This window comes from Leopardus geoffroyi, chromosome C1, assembly GCF_018350155.1.
Source record: "Leopardus geoffroyi isolate Oge1 chromosome C1, O.geoffroyi_Oge1_pat1.0, whole genome shotgun sequence".
Taxonomy (NCBI): domain Eukaryota; kingdom Metazoa; phylum Chordata; class Mammalia; order Carnivora; family Felidae; genus Leopardus; species Leopardus geoffroyi.
The window spans coordinates 21673573-21696598 of record NC_059328.1 but is presented as its reverse complement, the minus strand read 5'-3'; the positions used below and the strand labels follow the sequence as shown (position 1 = coordinate 21696598).

Below are 23026 nucleotides of genomic sequence, written 5' to 3'. Positions count from 1 at the left end.
GGGAGACTGCTCTGAGGACCAACAGGGCCACCATACTGGCTGAACTCACACTGCAGGACTAAGGGGTGATGCTCTGCCTGGGGACTAGATGTCCCCCCAAATCCTGCTCGTATTCACAGAAGCCTCGGAAGCCACAGGCCATTTGTTAAGAGCACAATTCCCAGACACCCCTCTCATGCCTCTGGAAGGATGAGTGGGTTTCTCAAACGGATGCGTGATGTAGGGAGAGGGCCAGAGTGTGGGGGAGGCAGGACTGGAGGGTGCTTCATGATGTGGGATTCCGAGAGTCTTTTTTCTCAGCCCCTCATCCATGTCAAGCTTCTCATCAGGGGCTCCTCTCTTTGTTTCTTTCTTTTTTTTTTTAATGTTTTATTTTTTGAGAGAGAGAGAGAGAGTAAGCAAGTGGAGTGCACGACTGGGGGAGGGGCAGAGAGAAAGGGGGACAGAGGATCCGAAGCAGGCTCTGTGCTGACAGGCTGACAGAAGAGAGCCCATCTCGGGGCTCCAACTCACAAACTGTGAGACCATTACCTGAGCCAAAGTTGGACGCTCAGCCGACTGAGCCACCCAGGAACCCCCCTCTGTTTCTTATTACCCCCTCCTCATCCTTCAGCTCCTCAGAGACACACATCAGGGGCTCCCAAAGCACCGCCCCCCCCCGCACCCCCCCGCACTGTCTCATCGCCTGCTACAATTACAAGTCTGTTAGATGACTAGCGGATAATTGTCATTTCTCCCACCGTGAGGGCAGGGATGGTGTACTTTCCTCACCATTGTATCTCAGCATCTAGCACAGTGTACCATAGAATTTTCTTGAATGAGTTAATTCTTTTCATTCCTTTGCATACAGACGATTCCTTTCTCAAAAGCAGTAAATGGCTCAGCTACAACATGTTAATCCTCACCACAGCCCCAGACACATTGTTCTTATTCCCACTTTACAAGGGAAGAAATGAGCTCCAGAAAGGTAAAGTCAGTAGCCCAAACACACAGCAGGTAAATGGCTTTGAACTCAGGATTCCAACTTAGATATGTCTGGCTTCAGAGCCCCACCTCTGCCACTGTACCAACCCGCTCTCCCACCCTAAGGGTTTCCCTTTGGAAACCTACCTCTGCCCTCAACTGCTGGAGCTCAGGACTGGCACGCAGAATCCATTCCTTCAACCATTCATTCATTCAACCAATCAGCTAACTCACTTTTTGGTTGTGCCAAGCCCTGCATGGGGTGCCAGGAAACCAGACAGATCAGGGGCCTCTCTTCAGCCTGGGCTCCCTTCTCTCCACTGCTCTCAGGACTTTGCCAGCAGAAGCAGAGCCCCAGGCAGCTGCCCTACCGTTCGTCTCTCCATCAGTGGGGGAAGAATTAAGTGCCAGCCCCATCATCACCCCTCCCTCCAAGGACAGCACCCTAAACTACACAGGCCAAAGAATGTGTAGGATCACAATCTTTTTGTCTCCATTGTTCTCTGATGATTCTAGGACAAGAGGAGGAACAGAATTCTGCCCCCTTCTTCTGTGAAATTCTTTGACTGTCCTCTACCCCAGACAGCTCTGGAAAAAGTTCTAGACTTGGAGTCACAAGACCAGGGTTTTCGCTCCAGGTCTGGAGCTAGCTGTAGGACCTTAAGTCATCCTGTGTCTCTCTGAACCACAGAGTCCACATCTGTAAAATGGAGGCATCATATTGAGGATCTGATGCTTATCCCACAGGCTTATAGGTGAGGATTAAATCATTCAGACCCAGAGATAGCTATCACATAGATGATTGGCCCAGGAAATGTCTTAGCAACATGGGGACCTATGGGGGCCAGCTATATGGCTTGCAAGAGGCATTCGATGATGGGATTTGGGGAAGGTTGGTTGGAGCAGCCCTAGCAAGCTGAGCCCAGAGCATACGCTGAGGGGACCCTCAGAAGTGAGAGGCCTTCCCCTGGCTCACAGGTAGTGGGGGAGATGTGCTCATCAGCCCAACATCCAGAGCCCCTGGAGAAGAGGCCGGGAATGGCACTGAGCACATTGACAGGGCTCTTCCCAGACTCCAGCACCTAGAGTTCCCCAGAGAGCATACGTGCCAGGAACCTGGAACTCAGAATTTTAGCTGCCCTCAGGCCCACTTAGGACAAGTACCTCCTTCTTTAAAAGGCACTAGATTCCGAGGCATCTGGAAAATTCCTCCTCTTCATCACACAGACAGCTTCCATTTATCGGATCCAGGCACCAGGCCAGCTGCATTTTATATGTTTGCTCACTGACACTTCACAAAAACTCTGTTGAAGAAGGTTCTATTATTACCCCATTCAAAAATGAAGAAACTGAGGCTCAAAGCGGTTAAGTAATTTCCCCAAGTCACAGAGCCATTTCGTGGCAGAGCTGGGATTAATACCCAGGTTGGCCCCACTCTAAAGCCTGTACTACCTCCAAAGACAAGGTGAAGAGAATGATGAACAAAAATGCACAGCAAAGATCAATCCTGCTGTGCTTGGGGGAATTTTCCCAGAGTAGCTGGTAATGAGTCATTGAAAGCACAGGAGATTCTTGTGCCCTCCACTCTTCCTGGGGGAGCAAAGATTCCCCCAGAGATAATTGATGCCAAAGCTCCTTCAACACCCACACACCCATCCGATGCTCCAACGCACGTGGCCCTCCCCTGCAGAGACCCCATACTCTGCAATTCAGACTCCAGAGATCGGGTCTCCATTCTTCAGACAGGGAAAATGAGACAGATGGGGCAGATGGTGTGGGACAAGGGGACTGGGGTGCCCTCTGTGATGGGCATCAGTGACTGGACTGAGACCACAGTTCACGTTCCCAACCTCTGAGTCCACAATCTGCCCTCTGCCCTGCTTGGTGGCACCACAGCCCAGAGAGGTTTAGGGCTGTGCCCTCGGGTCAACCAGCATGGATGACCCATTTCCACCTAACAGTAAATACAAGGGCATCTTTGTTATTATAAGGATAGGAGGTTCCTTTCTATCCTTTTTTGCCCATGTCTGAACTAGCAGAACTGGGTCAGGAGGCTGCTGCTTCCAGGCAAGCCGATGATGTTTTAGATTCTCTGAGAAAGTCCCAGCACGCTACATAGACACCAAGTAGAGAACTTCTCTTCCGGAGGCAAAAGCTCAGCTCCACTCCCACCCAAATAAAACACCGTTGCCTCTAGCAGAAAGAAAAGCCTGTTAGAGAAGAGGAGAGAATGAAACAGGGCATTTGTGAGGAGCTGAAGCCTCGCTGAATCGCATCCAGACCTGGAGACCAGATGGCCACTGAGGAGGGAAGCAGATTACTGCTTGGCTGGCCCACAGCTGCTGCCCCCTGCACCCAGGAACCACAGGCCCTCCATCAGCAAATGCACACACAGGGGGACAAACACAAAGATCCGAAGCCACTCCAGATGCTCTCCTCCCCCTTGGGTTTCAAAGATTTGACAAGAAACAACACAAACAGTCACGGGCTCATATAGAGAGAATCACCAACTGACAGTGTGGGACAAGCACACACCAACACAGGAACCCCAAGAGACGGGCATCAATGGGATTTGGTAAGTGCCCCCACTGAATGGTGCAGATACACAAGCACTCCCCTGTCCCCCGACCAGCACAGACAGCTGTCTCCCCAGAAGCCCGCCCCCAGGACGTTTTTAGAGGTCCAAACATTCAATACATTTGTACCGTCACAAACACAGAATCACCCACTCATATACTGACAGACCACTAACTGTCGCCAAACTATCCCACATAGCCTAATGCAGAAGCAAGGGGGGCGGGGGCGCGAACAAATGATCAAATGTTATTTAGACACACACACACACACACACACACACACACACACACACACACTCACTCACTCTCTCGGTGTCCGTCTCTCAATGGGATTGGTCTCCTAACTGGCCCCCGGGCTCCCCCTGCAGGAAGTGCGGGGGCGGGGGGCCCGGGAAGCCCCGGGCCCGAGGTCTGGGGGCCGGTCCCCGGTCCCCACCGTCACCCCGGGGTGCCAGCCCGCAGTGGACTCACCGGACGATGCCAAACATGACAAGAACGTTGCCCAGCAGCCCCACGGCACACACGGCAGAGTAGAGCGCGGTGATGGCGATAGCCAGGGCGAGGGACGAGGCGCTCCGGGCGCCCGGCGGCCCCGACGCATTGGCGCCGGCGCTGGGGAAGGCGCTGGGGAAGGCGTCTGAAGAGTTGGCTAGGAGCGGGGGCTGCAGCTCGGCGTCCGCAGAGGGGGACGGCTCCATGGCGGCCGGTGCCGCGTCCCTCCCCGCCGTGCGCCCTGGGCGCAGAACCCCGGTGCGAGGGACGCGCCGAGGGCCAAGGCCGGGGCCCCGACGCCGCGGGCTGCAGCGCCCGGGCCGCCGGGCTGGCCCCGCGCCCCCTCCGTGCGCTTGGCTTCCCGCCCGCCTGCCCCCGGCGCCCGCCCGCTCTCCTCGCCCGGAGCGCTCTGAGCGGGAGCCGCTGCGGGCTCCTTGGACGCGCCCGCCGCGCGCACCACGTGGCCCGGAGGCGGCCGCCAGACTGCGCCCGCGACCGGGGGCGGGCGCTGCACCACCGGTTTAGAGCTGGGCGGGGGAAGCTTCCCACTCCTCCCTAGGGATGCTCCGCGGGTTCGGGTGCACCCCTACCCTGGACGGGGTCACCTCCTCACCCTTTGCCGCTTTGGAGTCAGAAGGACCTGGATGTGAATCCCACCTCCGTACACTAGCGAAAAGTGACCTTGAGCTAGTCACTTAAGCTCTCTCAACCTCATTTTCCTCGTCTGTAAAATGAGGATCATCGGACCACCTCTCTCAGAAGGTTGTGGTGGAGATTGAGAGGACTGGAGTAATGAGTGCCAGGCACAGAGTAAGTGTTTCATAAACAACATTATTAGCCATGATATTCTTGCACCCCATTCATTTGTTCAACAGTTGTTTTGGGGTTCCGAATAGAAGAACCGGGTGCTATTGGGGATCTATCCATTAGAGCACAAAAACAGATGTGAAGCCTACCTCCTAGGGTTTACAGCTCATTGGCGAATCAATCCTAAGATTATACTACTGAAGACAAAGTGAAGCAAAGCAAGACATTCCTGTGGCAGGACCAGCAAAACCCACAGGTAAGCACAGTTTCCCCAAGGAAATGACAACTCAAGTGAGATGTGAAGTTTGGGAAGAAACTAACTTAGGGAAGAAACAAGTAAAGGGAATTCCAGACAAAGGGACCACAGGTACAAAGGCCCTGTGGTCAGAGGAACTAAAAGGAGGCCAGGAAGAAGAGAAGGCACAGAGCAAGTGTGTGGAGAATGGGATGTTGCAGTAGGCAGGGTCTCAAAGACTACCTTAAGGATCACTCTGGCTGCTGTAGGAGCACAGGGAAGGGGGAGCACTTCCTATACCCTTGCCCTAACCTGACCAGCCCAGACCCAGAGCCATCCTTATTGGGGCTCCTGTCCTTCCCAGAACATTCTCTTTACCAACCATTACTGTGTTCCAGGCACTGTGATAAGCACTTTATCTATGCATCAACACTTTGGAGTAGATTCTATTACTAGGGTGCCCATTTTACAGATGAGAAGTCTAGGCTCGGTACTAAATTACCCCATAGGGCAATTATTTCTATCTGAGCTTGTTTTCTCCTTGGGAAGACCAGGCCTGATCAATTCCCACACCCAGTAGAGGGCTGGGGTCACAGTGGGTGCTCAGGAAATGCTGGTTGGATGAATAAGAGTCTGAAGGGGGAATGGAATGGGCTAATGTTGAGGTTCCTAAGCTCTAGGCTCTAGGGAGATGCTCTTGGCTTTGTAAGTGGCTGGGCAAGGACCCCTCACTCATACCACTCTCCAACCTGAGTCATCCATCCACAGCCTTGTATGTGCAAGGCTCTTACCTTTTCCCAGAAAGAACAAAGCCGAAATTCCCAAGTTCACCCTCCTCTTCATTCTCTTTGCCTCTCCCAGCTGCTGTCCAACCCCCTCTACCAGCTACAGCAGACTCCTATCCAAGGTTTTCCCACTCAACCATCTAAGGACTCATCAACTAAGCAAAAATTTTAAGGTTACTTTATTTTTTTTTTTAAGTAAACTCTACACCCAACGTGGGGCTTAAACTTATGACCCCAAGATCAAGAGTCACATACCCTACCAAGTGAGCCAGGCAAGCACTCCTAGATAGGCAATTTTTGCTCTGTAGTCACAAGGGCTGCCAAAACTCTCCCTTGTCCCAAAGGGCCTGGTACTCTGGTGGCAAGGGAGAGAAACTGGGATAGAAGGAGGAGGGCTACTTTAAAAAAATAAAATGTAATATTTAAGCTGAAACTTGAAGGATGAATAGCATTTAGCCTGGAGAATTGGCTGAACCTTGCAAGTAGAAGAAATAGAGTGTGTAAAGGTCCTGAGGTAGGAAAAAATTTGGCTTGTTGGAGAAATAGGGACTGGGGCAGAACTCTAATAACGTTTATTTTTGAGAGAGAGAGAGAGAGTGTGTAAGTGGGGGAGGAGCAGAGAGAGAGAGGGAGACACAGAATCCAAAGCAGGCTCTAGGTTCTGAGCTGTCAGCACAGAGCCTGATGAGGGGCTCAGACTCACAGACTGTGAGATCATGACCTGAGCTGAAGTTGGACGCTTAACCAACTGAGCCGCCTTAAATATTACTTCTTCCATGAAACCTCACTGACTGTTACCCCCAACTAGAGCAGGTGCCCTTGTTATTTGTTCCCATGGCATCATGTGCCTCTTCTTTACAGAAGTTCCCACATATTTATTTGTGTAATCATTGGATTTTTGTGCATCACCTTTACAACAGGTCTTGTGAACTTCTGTACCCCTGCCTTAGTACAGTCCCTGGTGCTCAATGAGTAATTAAAATAGGAAATTCAATTCCAACTTTGGCAAACTCCCATTTTGATGAGGAAGAAAGATATAGCATAACATAGGGCTTAGGAATCCTTTTAAGCAACTAAAACACGTTGCATAAATTCTGCAACTACATCTTATTTGGAACTGAAATACTAGTTTCCAGTTCCATCCCTCCTCTCATTGGCTGGCTAGCACCAAGCAAGTCTATCTAACTCCTCTTAGCATTGCGTTTGGGGCCCTCCCAAGTCTGATCCCAACCAGGGTTTATCACTGCCCTCTTCTGACTCCTTCCCTATACTGGGCTGAAGGGAATTTTTAAAAACTGCATTCCACAATGTTTTTTGAGTTCCTCCTGGGTACAGAAATGCTACGGTGCCACGGCTATGGTGGAGGCAAGACAGAAAAATAATCCCCTTAACTTCTCTGAGCCTTAGTTTTCTCATCGATAAAGCAAAGAGGTGCAGAATTGGGATGAGGATTTGGTGAAACAGCAGATGCTCTGCCAACCAAGAAAGGCTACATGAGCATAAGACCATTGCTGTCTTAAAGGAGCTCACAATCAAGAAGCCAGGAAAGATATGTAACTGGCCAAGTACATGAACAAAATAATTTGTAGGGAAACATACATGCTGTTATGGACTGTGCCTTTTAAGAGTTTGCTTGCTGTCCCTGCTGTCTTGTGTGAGAATACAAGTCAGCAGTCTGCAACCCAGGAGAAATTTCTAACCAGAACCCAACCATGCTGACGCCAGCCTCCAGAACTGTAAGAAATAAATTCCTGTTGTTTATAAGCCATTCTGTCCATGGGACTTTGTTGTAGCGGCCCAAACTGACTAAGACATATGCCAAGTGAGTATGAATTGCCCCCATTGAGGACACCAGAAGAACACATGGAAACTTGAAAGACATCTAAAGGGGCTTCCCCCATGGCCTCCCCAAGTGGGTACTTTGAAGAAATCAACTCTTACTTGAATGTGAGCATTCTAGTCTATTTATCTTTAAAAGGCAGTCTCATTTCTGTGGTCACAACTCATAGATAATCCTATTGCCTACCACTTATAGAGAGCTTGCTATGTGCCAGGCACTGGGCCAAGTGCTTTGTGGATTATCTCATTTAATCTTAACAGCTCTATAGGTGTGAGGTTACTACTATTACTATTCCATTTTACAGAGACTAGGTTAGCTGCCCAAGCCGGATCTGGGATGCCAAGCCAGGTCTGTGTGACTCCGAAAGCCAATCTCCTGACTACCACTCAACACTGCCTCTCAGAGCGAAAACTAGAAAGTCCCCCCACCAAAATATAAGAACCCATCACTTCTGTCTCTGCTCAGCAGAATTTCCCCACTATGGAGGATGATGAGTCACTTGGAGCTCAGGAGATTCTTGAGTCTGACTCTGCTCTTGGAGCAGATTAGACACAGCCCTCCACCCCTAGGTTACCAAAGGGTTTGGCTCTGCATGGGGCTCCTCCCCATTCTTGATTTCAAGGGAAAACAAAAACAAAAACAAAAATGGATGGGAAATCCTGGGCCAATCTAGGCATCAGCAGGCAGGCGTCAGCAGTAGAGAAACAGAAATCATTGAAGGAGTCAGAGCAGAAAGGAACTCCCTGGGGAAGCTATTAACAATTTAGTGTGTGGGAATGTGGCTCCCACCTGCCAAAGAGACAGATCTGCCTGATGGAAAATACTGTGAGTGAGCGGGCAGCTCCCCTGGGCTGCCTTTCAGTCTGGCTTTATCTGCAAGCCCCAGGAGGGCGATGACCTTAACCATCACCATAAAATAATAACCACTTGCATTTGCAAAGCACTTTTGACTTTCCAAAGCACTTCCAGATTGATTACTTCATCTTATCTTGACACCATCCATTCACACAGGGAGGTCAGGTTTCATTATCTTCAGTTTCTAGCTAGGAAGACAGACATCTAGAGAGCCTGGGTGAGATGCCCAAAGATACACAGCAGATTGGTGAAGGAAATAGGGTTGGCACCATCCATCTGGCTGCCCAAGCCAGAAACCTGTGAATCATCCTTGACTCCTCTCTCTCTTCCCCCTCACCAACCCCCACTTCTAAGCAATCACCAAGTCCTGACCATTCTTCCTAGATAACCCATGCAACCATGCTGCCACTGTTCTTAATTCTTACTAGCATCTTCCCAGTTGGACGTACCACCATGTCTCACCGAAGCTACTGAAATCGCCCCTGAAGCAGCCTCACTGTACCCAGGCTTTGCTGCATTTGAGCAGAACTATGGCTGCAGGTGCTCCGTCCCTTCACTCTCCCTACCTCGCTAGCCCCTTATCCCACCTTCCCCTTCACATGCTGTGCTCCGGCCAAAATAAGCTGCTTGCGGTTTTCCAAATAACCTGCTTCTCCCACCTCCAGTTTCATCCAAATAGTTAAGGGGACGGCGGTTGGTTTGGAGTCAGACTGATTGAAATCCCAGCTCAGCCACTTACAAGTTGTATGACCTTAGGTGAGTCATTTGACTTCTTCCATAAGCTTCATAAAATGGGGACAACAGAAGCACCTGCTTTACAGCACCCAGCATGCAGGCAGTGTTGAATGCGTGTGAGCTACTGCCGTGGTGACGGTTCCTCTACCTGGAGCACTCTACTGCAGGCTCCCAGCCTCTTGTCACCTAACCCACTCCTACACCCCCTCCACGTCTCCGCTGAGATGTCGTTCCTGTCCCTGCTCCCCCAGATTAGTTTATGGCACACACTGTCTGTTCCCTTGAGGCACATCTCCCTCCTGGAAGCATAGTCAGGTCCTGGTTTTCTAGAAGACCATCCCACCCAGATGTTGCCAGGGAGGTGTAGGTCTGTCCAGAGGAAGTGGGAGTGGAGTGGATGAGGGAGGGTGACTCCCTGAGGAGAGGATGGAGGAGGTTGTAGGTTTCTTGAGTGAGGGCTTTGATGGGTAGTAAGTAAGAGCCTGGAAAATGTCTGCAACAAGTTCAGGGTCAGGGGAGGAGAGATAAAGGCTCCTGCTCTCAAGTGGACCCCTAGGTCATAGACAAAAGCACCTTAGAGGTGACCTTGATGGACAGAATGCCAAAGGCCTCATGTTTCCTGGATCATGCAAACCTCAACGAAGGAGAATGCCTAATCCACACCCCTGCCACGCCCTCTAATGTCTGACACAAGATTTTCCCACAACCCTGCTAGATGGGAACAGGGGCGGAGTTTGTTTTGTTTGTTTGTTTAAAGATTATTTATTTATTTTGAGAGACAGAGCGAGAGAGCAGGAGCAGGGGAGGAGCAGAGTGAGAGGGAGAGAGAGAATCTCAAGCAGGCTCTGCATTGTCAGTGTGGAGCCCGATGGGGGGCTCGAACCTACAAAACATGAATCATGACCTGAGCCAAAACCAAGAGTCAGACACTTAACTGACTGAGCCACCCGACACCCCTATTTATTTATTTTTAAAATTGTTTTTGTAGCACTGAATGTCAAGGAGGAAAAGTATATACCTGTTAGAGGAACCATCATGAGGCCCTGACCACGCATGGACACAAAGACAGATGAAAATCACTGTCTTCAGAAGAAAGGAGGTGATAGGGAGACATCCAAGCTGCAAAATGTCCCATCCCCTCCTCGCACCTGGAATTAACCCCCTGTCTAGACACTATCAGCCACCTGCCCAACAACCATGTCTTCCCCTTATTCTGTGCAGCTGAACTCTGACCAGGGGTAGGTGTATGTTCCCTTGATTTTGGGGAAGAGAGCTCCTTCCCTGCCTCAGGGGGTGAACCGGTCCAAATACATCACAGTAATCTGTAGTAGATTGCAAAATGGTCGTGATTCTTCATTCCTCTCCATGTCTAGGCCCTTTGCAATGTGACTTTACAATTCTTCCCGTCAAGCAGTGAAGTCTATTTCCTACCGCTGTACTTGGGCCAGCTTTGTGACTTGCTTTGCCCAAAAGATGGGATGGAAATGACAGCACACCAGTTCAGAGTCTGGGATCTGAAGTCCAGAGGCCTTGTATGTCTTGCAGCCAACCTCTTGGAACTCTACCCCCACCATGAAAACAAGCTTGGGCCGGCTTGCTGGATGAGAGACTCACCATCCATCACCCCATTTGACAACCAGCCAACACTAGGCATATGAGTACAGAAGGCCATTCTAGACCAGGCAAACCCTAACCCACCCAACAGCTGACCACAGGCACACAAGGGAGACCAACCAAGATCAGCCAGGTCTGACCCCGATCACAGAACTACTTAGCTAGCTATTGGCAGACAGCTGATGGGTAATAAATGGTTGTGGTTTCAAGCCACTATATTTGGGCATGGTTTGTGAAGCAGGAGCCACCATAATACATACTTTCCTATATCATCCTGCATCCTAGGGGTGGATATGTAACCAATGAGATGTAAAAACAAATCTGCTGATGGGCTTTCTGTATCTAGGATAAAAACCAAAGTCCTGTCAGAAGAAAACTGTTTGTCCAAACCCTTGGGATGCTGATATGATGCCTGGAGCTATAGCAGCCATCCTGCAATCATGAAGCAATAAACATGACAATGAAAAGCCAATATGGCAAGGTTGGCAGTGGGAAGACAGGACAAGCCTGGGTTTTCTGTGATGTCGTTGAGCTCTAAGTACACCAGCTCTGGACTGCCTGCATCAAGAAATCTTGTGTAGGGGCACCTGGGTGGCTCAGTCAGTTAGGCGTCCAGCTTCAACTCAGGTCATGAGATCTCACAGTGAGTTTGAGCCCTGCGTCGGGCTCTGTGCTGACAGCTCAGAGCCTGGAGCCTGCTTCAGATTCTGTGTCTCCCTCTCTCTCTGCTCCTCCCACACTCACGCTGTGTCTGTCTGTCTGTCTCTCAAAAATAGGTAAACATTAAAAAAATAGTATGGATTTTGGGGTGGCTCAGTCAGTTGGGGTGGCTCAGTCAGTTGAGTGTCCAACTCTTGATCTCAGCTCAGGTCTTGATCTCAGGGTCATGAGTTCAAGCCCTGTGTTGGGCTCCATGCTGAGTGGGGAGCCTACTTGAAAAAAAAAAAAAAAGAGTATGAACTCTGGGTTTGAACACTGGGTCTGCCACATGCTAGTTATGTGACTTTGGGTAAAGTTACCAACTTTACCAAGCCTCCATTTTCTCCTCTATTAAGAGGAAATGATAGGGGTGTCTTGGTGGCTCTGTGGGTTAAGCATCGAACTTTTGGTTTCGGCTTACATCATGATCTCACAGTTCATGGGTTTGAGCCCTCCTTTGGGCTCTGCACTGACAGCGTGGACAGAACCTGCTTGGGATTTTCTCTCTCTCTCCCTCTATGTTCCTCCCCCACTCATTCTCTCCCTCTCAAAATAAATTTAAAAAAAAAAAGAGGAAATGATCATAACACATATTTTATAGGATTATAAAGGAGATAAATGGGGGAATGCAAATATGGAGCTGGTTACCATGCCCGACACACTGGAAACATTTGATAATTTCCTATCTTGGCTAGTAGTAGTATTACAATAACCATGTTTATATCAACCTTCCTTTCTCAATGTGAGGCAAAGTGATCCCACACTGAGATGGATCCCTCCCTGGGATATGGCCATTGTCGGGTACACTACTGAATAGTGTGCTGGGTCCTGCCTGGAGTTAATTTGCAAGCGTCAAATTGCAGGATTTGTTTCTTTAGAATGGGGGGTGCTGAGGCGAGGGGTAGAAGGGACTTGAGTGAGCAGTAGGGAAGGGACCCTGGCTGGGAGGGGAGTATGAGAAGGGCTGAGTTCCCCAGGCCCGTGCCAACTAGAGCTGCATGAATAGAGGCCTCGGTGTTACAGAGGGGAGGCAATGGGCCTCTGAGGCATGGGGCTCCAGCAACCCAGGCAATGGAGTGTGACGCAGTGGGGAGAAGGGCCTTCTGGAGACTTCTACTTGGAGAACATGCACAGTGCCTCGGCTGCCTGCCTCCTGGGGGGAGTGGGGGGGAGCTGCCTGAGGGAATCACATGATGGCAGAATGAACATGCTCTGTCTCCCATTTTTTCTATCAAGCTGTCATTTTCCTTAGACAAAACATCAGTTCTCACCTTGCCTTTCTCTACTTTTTCTTCTCTGCTCCTTCCCTTCAGCTTCTCTCCCTATCCCAAACCCCCTCCTACCTCCATTTGGAGTTCCCACTCCCTCCACTGGAATCACCCCCTGCCTTCCCTCCTCCTCCTTTATCCTCAATAATTACCCTCTGGAGCACGGAAGCTGCCCATCTCTCATCTGCACGTTCTGATGCTGAGGGTATTGATAACTGCTTTCACCTGACCTTGTCAGATGGGTACTCACTACTGGGAAGTCCCAGTCTCTTTCTTCCAAAGTATCCCCATCCTCCCCAGCCTCTCCTCACAAAGCCTAGGCAACACCCTGAACCAGAAAGGGGTGCGGGGCAGCCAGACGAGTGCCCACAGCCCCAGCCCTCATGGTAAGTTCCTACCCTCAGAGGCATCTCTCTCTCTCCTAAAATGGCCCTCAGGCTCAGGGAGCTGGCCTTCTGGCTGGGCCCCAGGACCATTCTGGTAGCAAGACAGGGTGGTGTGGTAAAGCAACGACAGCTTAGGGTCCCTGGGATTAGCATTCTGTCACCAGATGCACAGAATTGTAGAACTGGAAAAAAAGCTTAGGCATCGTTTAGTCCAACCCTCCTTTGGTTTATAGATAAAGATGCTGAGGTCCAAAGCAGTAAAGGGATTTACACACAGCAAGTCAGAGTCAAGATCAGAACCCATGTCTCCTGAATCTGGTAACAATGCCCCTTCTCCTACACTGGGCAAGGTGACCTTGGGCAACTGCATCATTCACATGGCAGGCACTTTGTAATTTTATGTACATGGTTTGACTTAATCATTCATCTAACTCTTTCAAGAGAAGATGGCCATGATCCCTAGTTTACAGATGAGGAATCCACGGATCAGAGCAGTTCAAAAGCTTAACGTCGTGGGAGCACCTGGGTGGCTCAGTTGGGTATCCAACTTCGGCTCAGGTCATGATCTCAAAGTTTGCAAGTTCGAGCCCCACATCAGGCTCTGTGCTTACAGCTCAGAGCCAGGAGCCTGCTTCAGATTCTGTCTCCCTCTCTCTCTGCCCCTCTCCCACCCATTCTCTCTCTCTTTCTCTCAAAAATAAATAAACTTTTTTTTTTTTTTTTTGTAAAGAGCTTACTCAATGTCATACAGGGGCTGGATTGGAACCCAGGTCTCAGTCCATAGAGCTTCCTGGTCCAGGTACAAAATCTCTCTATGGAACTCTAAGCACACTGGCCTTGGTTTCCTCACCTGTGAAATGGAGCAATTGGACTTGATGGGCCCAAGACCCACCTGTGAGGCACTGAAAGAAATTTTGAGGAAAGGCAGACTGCCAGTTGCCCACATTCGTGAGAAAATTTCTCTGTTTTCCCCATTTGCTTCAAAACAGCTCGCCCCCAGGTTTACACTGAGAGGAGCCTGGGGAAGGTGCCATGGCAACCACAGAGGCTCCTAAGAGCCAAATTTGCCTGACTCGGCCAGACTGGTAAACTGAGTGACCTGAAGCCTGCGGTGCCCAAGGAGGTCAGCAGGACCAGCCCAGAGGGCATGAATCAGACCCCAGAGGGTCTGGGAGAGGGATGAACAGTCTGTACTCTGCCCCTGATATCCTGGCTGGGCAGACAGAACATGGGTTTGCAGCCTGAAAACAAGGCTCTGTGGTCAGATATGTGACATATAAATTTGGGGATCCTGGGCAAATCACTTACTCTCTCTGAACCTCAAGGTATTTTTTTGGTCACCTAGCACATAGAATGTACTTAAAATAAATAGAAGCTGCTATCATTATTACTAATATCCAAATTTTGAAGAGTTGGATGCCCATCAGATAATGAACTTGAAAATGCTCTGTAAACTGCAGCACCACACAAATGCAAGAGATTATCATTACCCAATAAGAATATCCGCATTCCCCTGGCTGTGTAGAACCCCTTGCTTGCACATAATAATTGAACGGAGCACTTTCTATACAAAAGACAGGGTAGATACTATGTTTGGGGAGAAGTACAAAGATGAATCATACTTGAATTTTTACAGCCTAGAAGGTGACATGTGAGATAGAGGGGAGGGGTGTAAGTGCTACGAGAGAGGGTCAGAGGAAGTTGCTGGGAGTTGACAGAGACCATCAGAAACCCACTGCAGGTAGCTTAATCCAACAGAGATTCATTTTTGTAAATCTTTATTCTTTTAATGTTTATTTCTTTTGAGAGAGACAGGGAGCGTGCACATGAGCAGGGGAGGGTCAGAGAGAGGAGAGACAAGGAATCCCAAGCAGGTTCTGCACTGTCAGCACAGAGTCCTATGGGGGTTGGAACCCACACACCGTGAGATCACAACCTGAGCCGAAGTCGGGGCTTAACCGACTGAGCCACCCAGACGCCCCAAAGGAGATTCATTTTAAGGCAACAGGGGTGTCTGGGATGTAGATTATTTCTGGGAAGACCCTGTGATCCAGCACTCTGTGCTTCTCCATTCTCTGTCTGCACATGGCCCTCCTCTGAGGCTGCAGCCACAGTGACAGTTCTGACCACCTCCCCCAGCTCCTAAATTCTCAGGTTTAACACTCAGCCTGGTACAGAGCAGACAGGGTGACCAACTTTCCGGGCTTGCCTGCGACTCTCCTAGTTTTACCATAGAAACCTCTCAGTCGTGTAAAAATCGGCACGGTTGGTCAGCCTAACAACAGCTGCCAGGGGGCAGTTCTACAGAGTTAATGAATGTTCTAGTGCCAGGACCCATTCAGCGGTCCTGAGAGAGGGAAACCTGATTGGTCCTGTTGAAGCCAAGTGATCCCCCTGGTCCAATCAGCCATGGCCGCAGGATGGGCTCACGCACCACAAACATGGCTTCCAGGGGTCAGCAGCCCTGGAAGGTAAAAGAGTCCCTGGGGAAAGTAGAGGGGAGGGTCATTGATTCATGGTTCAGGTACATACCACGAAAGGTGTCGGCTATAATTTCTGCCTCCCCGCCAAAATAATGAACTCTTTAGGACAAAGGACCATGCCCTATGCATCTTCATGTGCACAAAACCTAGCACATGCCTGACAAGTATGCGGTACAGTTTGTTTGGAGTTTTTTCCTCTGTTCTTCTAACAAATCAAGCCTGCTCTGCCCTACACCTTGGCACTTGCTGTCCCCTCTACCTAAAACATTCTTCCCCCAGTCCCCAGGTGGCTGGGGGGGTCTCCTCAAACACCAGCTTTGAGTTCATCTCTCCCCCACCCTAGCACTATACTATCTTTCAGCTTGTTGCAACCTGTTATTACTTCCTGGCTTTCTTCCCAGTGCTAATCACCACCTGGAATCATCTTGTTCATTTACAGCTTGAGTTGTGTCTGTTTTCCCAGTACTAGAATGTGAGTTCTGGAAGGGCCGGCACCTTATCTCTCTCGCTCATCACTGTATGCCCAGTGCAAAGATAGTACCTGACCCCTTAGGTGCTTACGAGATATTTATTGAATAAATAAATAAATGGATGAAATATAGGGGGAGGTGCATTCTAGGTGTGGTAACAGTACCAGATGAAACAGGAAGAGGGAAATTAATTGCAGGGTCTGCACAGGGAGCAGGAAGTAGCTTAGTTTGGCTGGAAGGTAAAGAGCACAAAGGGAAGTGGGCAACAATGTACTGGGCAGGCTAGTGAGTTAGGGCCAGATCTTTGCACCACAGTGCCTAGCTCATTGCTGATTCATGTGGCAGGAGATTTTAGGAAAGGCTCTCCCTTTAGTAAAATAATTTTTTAGTTGCTTCAGGTAACACAGGTGAAAATTTGTATCAAAAGGCCTACTTTGTAATAATTCTAAACAGGAGTGTTTTGTAATGACGTGAGATGTGAGCATAAACCTTTGTGGAATGTCAAGAGCTTGCAGGAGAAAGTAGGAACCATACAAGTCCGGTTCTGGTCACTGTTCAGAAAAGCCATGTGGTGGGGTGGTGAGAACAGCTGCCTGCCTCAAGTTCAGAAGACCTGCACCTACTTAGGGGCACCTGCGTGGTGCAGTTGTTAAGTGTCCGACTCTTGATCTCAGCTTAGGTCATGATCTCACAGTCTGTGGGTTTAAATCCCACATCAGGCTCTGTGCTGATGGTATGGAGCCTGCCTGGGATTCTGTCTCTCCTTCTCTCTGTCCCTTCCCTCGCTTTTGTGCATTCTCTCTCTCTCTCCCTCTCTCTCTCCAAATAAACAAACAAACAAACAAACAAATATAAAAAAGCAAAAAAAGAAGACTTGCACCTACTTTTTGCCAGCTGTGTGACCCAGGCAGGTCTCTCACCCTCCTAAAGCTCATTCATTCATCTATTTATTTATTCAGCCACTCATTCAACAAAATAGTTAACATGTGCCTTTGTGATGGTTAATTTTATGTGTCAGCTTGACTGGGCCACACTGCAAAGTTATTTGGCCAAACATTATTCAGGGTGTTTCTGTGAGGGCATTTTGGATGAGTTAATATTTCAATTGTTGCACTTTGGGTAAAGCAGATTGCCCTCCATAAGGGAGGTGGGCCTCATCCAATCAGTTAAAGACTCGAATAGAACAAAAGACTTGACCTCCCCCGAGCAAGAGGGAATTCTCCAGGGTGACAACCTTCAGACTTGAACTACAACATCAAGTCTTCCCTGTGTGTCTAGCCTGCCAGCCCACCCTACAGACCCTGGACTTGCCAACCTCCATAATCTCATGAGCTAATTCCTTAAAATAAGTCTTTCTCTCTATATATATTTATACACACCTCTTCATGCCTCTGTGTCTTTGGAGAACCCTGAATAATACAGTTTACTAAGTGATTAATTCCAAAAACGGAGCAGTGAGCAAAACAGATCCAGTCTGTGACCTCACTGAGTTTACATTCTAGTGGGAGGAGTAAACAATAAATAAGAAACATGAAGCATGCCATTTCGAGCTGTTTGCAAGTGTGTAGAACCCAGGGAACAGATCTGACTGGCTGGGAGACCTAGACAGGTAAAGATCTGGGCAGATCTTAGGCAAAGGCCGAGGCTTCATTTCAGCTCCTCTTTTGTAAAATGGAGAAAAGAAGATCAGCTCTGTTGTCATAGAGAATGTTTAGAATGAGCTCATTTTTGTTTAAAAAAAAAAAAAAAAAGACATGTCTAGCAGGATGGAAGGAATTATCGCCTTAGCAGATGGCAGCAGGCTCCTTAGAGAAAGAATTGTCTCTCTTTAGGATAACACTGTGATAAACCACTTGAAGGGAGAAGCGCTATGCACCCAAGAGCATTAGCTCTCAGTCAGATCAGCTTAAAAGGTGCACTAGAAACAGTATGCTCTCGGGCAGGACCTGCAAGGAGGACAGGAAGGGAAGGAGGGCAGCAGGGCAGGCCCTGTCAGAGGGCCCAAGGGCTTTTCCCAACAGCAGGTCAACCTCAGTTTTATTTATTTCTCTTTATTTAAAGTTTTATTTATTAAAGTAATCTCTGTACCCAACACGGGGCTCAAACTCACAACCCCAAGATCAAAAGTCTCCCGCTCTACCCAGCAAGCCAGCCAGGTGCCCCAAGTCAACCTCAATTTTAAATGGTGTGTATTTCTGCAGTGTAACCTCACTCTTTGTCCCTCTGACCTTAAGAAGGTTTGCGATACTTATGTGGCTTCTCGTGAATGGGAATTTTTCTGGAAATGGAAGAAAGGTACTAAAATTCCTGGTCTCAGCTACTACCAGACCTTGTTGTCCTAGAAGTTAGACACCAGGACAGCCAAAAGGATGCAGAGACAAAGAATTAAGTAGTTAGGGGTGCTGCAGTGGCTCAGTTGGTTGAGCATCCCCCTCTTGATTTCGGCTCAGGTCATGATCCCAGGGTCATGGGATGGAGCCCCAAGTCAGGCTCTATGCTGAGCATGGTGCCTCCTTAAGATTCTCTCTCTCTCTCTCTCTCTCTCTCTCTCTCTCTCTCTCTCTTTCCCTCTGCCCTTCCCCCCCCCCCACACTCATGCTCTCTCTCTCTTTCTCTAAAATAAATAAAATGGAAAAAATTCACGGACTTCAAGCTGTTTTACAAAGCTGTAATCATCAAGACATTATGGTACTGGCGCAAGAACAGATGCTCAGATCAATGGAACAGAATAGAGAACCTGGAAATAGGCCCACAAACATATAGCCAACTAATCTTTGACAAAGCGGGAAAGAATATCCAGTGGAATAAAGATAGTCTCTTCAGCAAGTGGTGCTGGGAAAACTGGAATGCAACATGCAGAAAAATGAACCTGGACCACTTTCTTACACCATACACAAAAATAAACTCAAAATGGATGAAAGACCTAAATGTAAGAGAGGAATCCATCAGAATCCTCGAGGAGAAAGCATGCAAAAACCTCTTTGACCTTGGCCACATCAACTTCTTACTCAACACGTCTCCAGAGGCAAGGGAAACAAAAGCAAAAATGAGTTATTGGGACCTTCTCAAAATAGCAAGCTTCTGCACAGTGAAGGAAACAATCAGCGAAACTAAAAGGCAACAGACAGAATGGGAGAAGATATTTGCAAACAACATATCAGATAAAGGATTAGCATTCAAAATCTATAAAGAACTTATCAAGCTCAACACCCAAAAAACAAATAATCCAATGAAGAAATGGGCAAAAGACATGAATAGACATTTCTCCAAAGAAGACATCCAGATGGCCAACCGACACATGAAAAAATGCTCAACGTCACTCATCATCAGGGAAACATAAATCAACACCACAATGAGATACCACCTTATACCTGTCAGAATGGCTAACATTAACAGCTCAGGCAACAACAGATGTTGGCGAGGATGCGGAGAAAGAGGATCTCTTTTGCATTGTTGGTGGGACTGCAAGTTGGTGCAACCACTCTGGAAAACAGTATGGAGGTTCCTCAAAAAATTAAAAATAGAACTACCCTAAACCCAGCAATTGCACTACTAGGTATTTATCCAAGGGAGACAGGTGTGCTGTTTCGAAGGGACACATGCACCCCAAAGTTTATAGCAGCACTATGAACAATAGCCAAAGTATGGAAAGAGCCCAAATGTCCATCGACAGATGAATGGATAAAGAAGATGTATATATACACAATGGAGTATTAGTCGGCAATCAAAAAGAATGAAATCTTGCCATTCACAACTACGTGGATGGAACCAGAGGGTATTATGCTAAATGAAATTAGTCGGTCACAGAAAGACAAATATATGACTTCACTCACATGAGGACTTGAAGATACAAAACAGATGAACATAAGGGATGGGAAGCAAAAATAATATAAAAACAGGGAGGAGGACAAAACATAAGAGATTCTTAAATATGGAGAACAAACAGGGGCGCCTGGGTGGCTCAGTCAGTTGGGCGTCCGACTTCAGCTCAGGTCATGATCTCGCGGTCTGTGAGTTCGAGCCCCGCATCGGGCTCTGGGCTGACAGCTCGGAGCCTGGAGCCTGTTTCGGATTCTGTGTTTCCCTCTCTCTCTGACCCTCCCCTGCTCATGCTCTGTCTCTCTCTGTCTCAAAAATAAACAAATGTTAAAAAAAATAAATAAAAAAAATATGGAGAACAAACAGAGGGTTCCTGGAGGGGTTGTGGGAGGGGGGAATGGGCTAAATGGGTAAGGGGCATTAAGGAATCTACTCCTGAAATCATTGTTGCACCATATGGTAACTTAGATGCAAATAAAAAAATAAATAAAAATTTTTAAAAAGAAGGTACACAACTGGGAAAAAAAAGAGTTTTAGAATTCTAAAAAAGAGAGAGAGAGAGAGAAAAAAGAAAAAAATTTGGCAGTTAATACATAGGAGCCACAGGTGATGCACCCAATTATGCTCAAAAAGCTGTTTTGAAGAGAGAGTGGAATTTCCACTGGGTACAGAATAAAGAGTTCAAGCCCATTTTATCTCATTCCTTTTTTTTTTAACCTCAGTCTTTAAAAATTTTTTGAATATTTAAATTTTTTTTAATAAATTTTTTTTTGAATATTTATTTTTGAGAGACAGAGACAGACGGAGAACGAGTAGGGGGAGGGGCAGAGAGAGAGAGAGGGAGACACAGAATCCCAAGCAGGCTCCAGGCTGCTCAGAGCCTGACGTGGGGCTCAAACCCACAAACCGTGAGATCATGACCTGACCCAAAGTCAAACGCTTAACAGACTGAGCCACCCAGGTGCCCCCCCATCTTATCTCAATCTTAAGAGCCCAGCCGTCTTCTGGGTCATGAATGCATAAGAAAACATGCATAAAAGAAAATGAAGTGTGGAAAACTTGACACCAAATGCTAACAGGGTCTATCTCTGGATGATGGAATGACAGGATTTTGTTATATATGTGCAACACCCTAAACCTTTTACAATAAGCAGAAAATATCCAAATCTATCCTTATTTTTCTACAAGTTAATAAATGTCCTCCTGCTGCCAACCCTGCCCAAGTGGCCGAGACATCAGGTCTCTCCACACCAGGAGGGGACACAGGGAGAAGCTGGGTCTCCTTCCTCCATTGCATTTGGAAACATGACCCATCCCACTCAGTCAGGCTTCTTTCTATGAAAGTGAAGAGAGCTCCCAGAGAGACTTGCAAACTGCCCGTCTCTCTCTCTCTCTCTCTCCTCCCTTTCCACAGTGACAATGAGAGGAACCTGTCCTGCTCTTCTCCCGGGACAGCTAATTCCCGGCCATTTGACGGCCAGGCACACCTGCCTCCCACTAGCCCTCAAGGCCAGACAAGTTATGAGGTGGGATTTTGTTTCCATTACTTTTCCTCCCAGTTCCATAGTCAGGCCTGGGTTCTAGAGATCTCCAGCATCCTCCTGAAGCCCCCAGCATTTTGTGGCCCACAGACCTTGATGTCAGAGGGAGCCACAGGCCTCAGAGGAAGTCAGGCCTACCTTCTACTTCCCTTCTGCCTGACCCTGGCAGCATTTCCTTTTTTTTCCACAGCCCAAGTTACATAAGATTCCTCCTCACCTGCCTCCACAGGACCAGCCTCCTCCTCAAATTACAGTTCAGGTAAAATTTGGTTGCAAATGGCATTTGGAGAGAGGCACCTGGCTGGCTCAGGTGGTAAAGCACACATTGTTTGATGTTGGGGTCATGAGTTCAAGCCCCACATTGGGCATAGAGCCTACTTAATAATAATTAAAAGAAAAAAGACATCTTAAGGTCCCTCCGCCTCCCTCCCCACCCCCACTCCCTGCACGTTAGTAGGGACTTCTCAGCTCAGATCAAAGTCCTCTGTCCCTGCCCTTTCTTCTCAGTGTCCAAACTCATTTCCTGGGTCCTCCAAGGAAGAAAAAAAGGACAGCATTTATAACCAAACAGAAGCAACAACCTAACAACCTTCCCACCCTTTATCTCATGGTGCACCGTGTTCAGTTATTTCTTTTGGTCTCAGCTTCACTTCTCCCCGCACATTCATTCCAAAACTTGCTTTGCGTAACTGAAAGGCCAAGTAGGTATGTTGTCCCAAAAAAGGCAGTCTTTCACCAAGATGAAGTCTGGCTTAGTATAGAAAATGCTGTCAGGCAGCACTTTTTTTTCGTAGTTAAATATACATAACATAAAATTTACCATTCCAGGCAGCTTTTTAAAATAGCATTTTTCCTCTTCCCTGCTATGTTATGAATAAAATGGGCAAATGAAGTCTGAGAAGAATGTGAATGATGGGCGGGGGGGATATCATTTTGCCCAGCAAGTGGCCCCAGGTGCCCAGCAGGTGGCATGCACTTCTCCCAAGTACCCCCCCCCCACCCGCGCCCCGAGTTACTGCCTACCTACCTGGTAGCCTTGCTGCTAAGAGTGGCCAATGAGGAGACTGCAAAGTTGTATTGAAGCTCTGTTGTCGAGGCATGAAATGTTACTTTTTTAATCCATGGGGAGCCATTGAAAGTTCCTGAGCATTATCAGAGCTACACTTTACTAAGATTCATCTAGTATGAGGGTAAAGAATAGCATGAGAGGCTGGGGGTGGAGGGGGGTTGGATGGTTTAGTCGGTAGAGTATATGACTCTTGATATCAGGGTCATGAGTTCAAGCTCCACATTGGGCAGAGATTATAGAAAGAAAAAGAAAGAAAGAGAGAGAGAGAGAGAGAGAGAGAGAGAGGAAGGAAAGAAAGAAAAGGAAAAAGAAGAGAAGAGAAAAGAAAAGAAAGGCAGGGGAAGATTTCCAGGGTGGGAGATGAGTCAGGAGATGGCAGAGGGGCAGGT

General features: G+C 48.2%; 1 protein-coding gene across 1 annotated transcript in view; it reads right to left on the bottom strand.

Moving 5' to 3' along the window:
* OPRD1 (opioid receptor delta 1) overlaps window positions 1–4448 on the bottom strand; it is a 38234-nt gene extending 33786 nt beyond the window's left edge. Inside the window, exon 1 of the mRNA XM_045476350.1 lies at window positions 4011–4448. Within this exon, the coding sequence (XP_045332306.1) occupies window positions 4011–4237 (227 nt within the window). The 5' untranslated portion in view covers window positions 4238–4448. The remainder of the gene's footprint in view (window positions 1–4010) is intronic.
* Between the last annotated feature and the right edge of the window lie 18578 nt (window positions 4449–23026).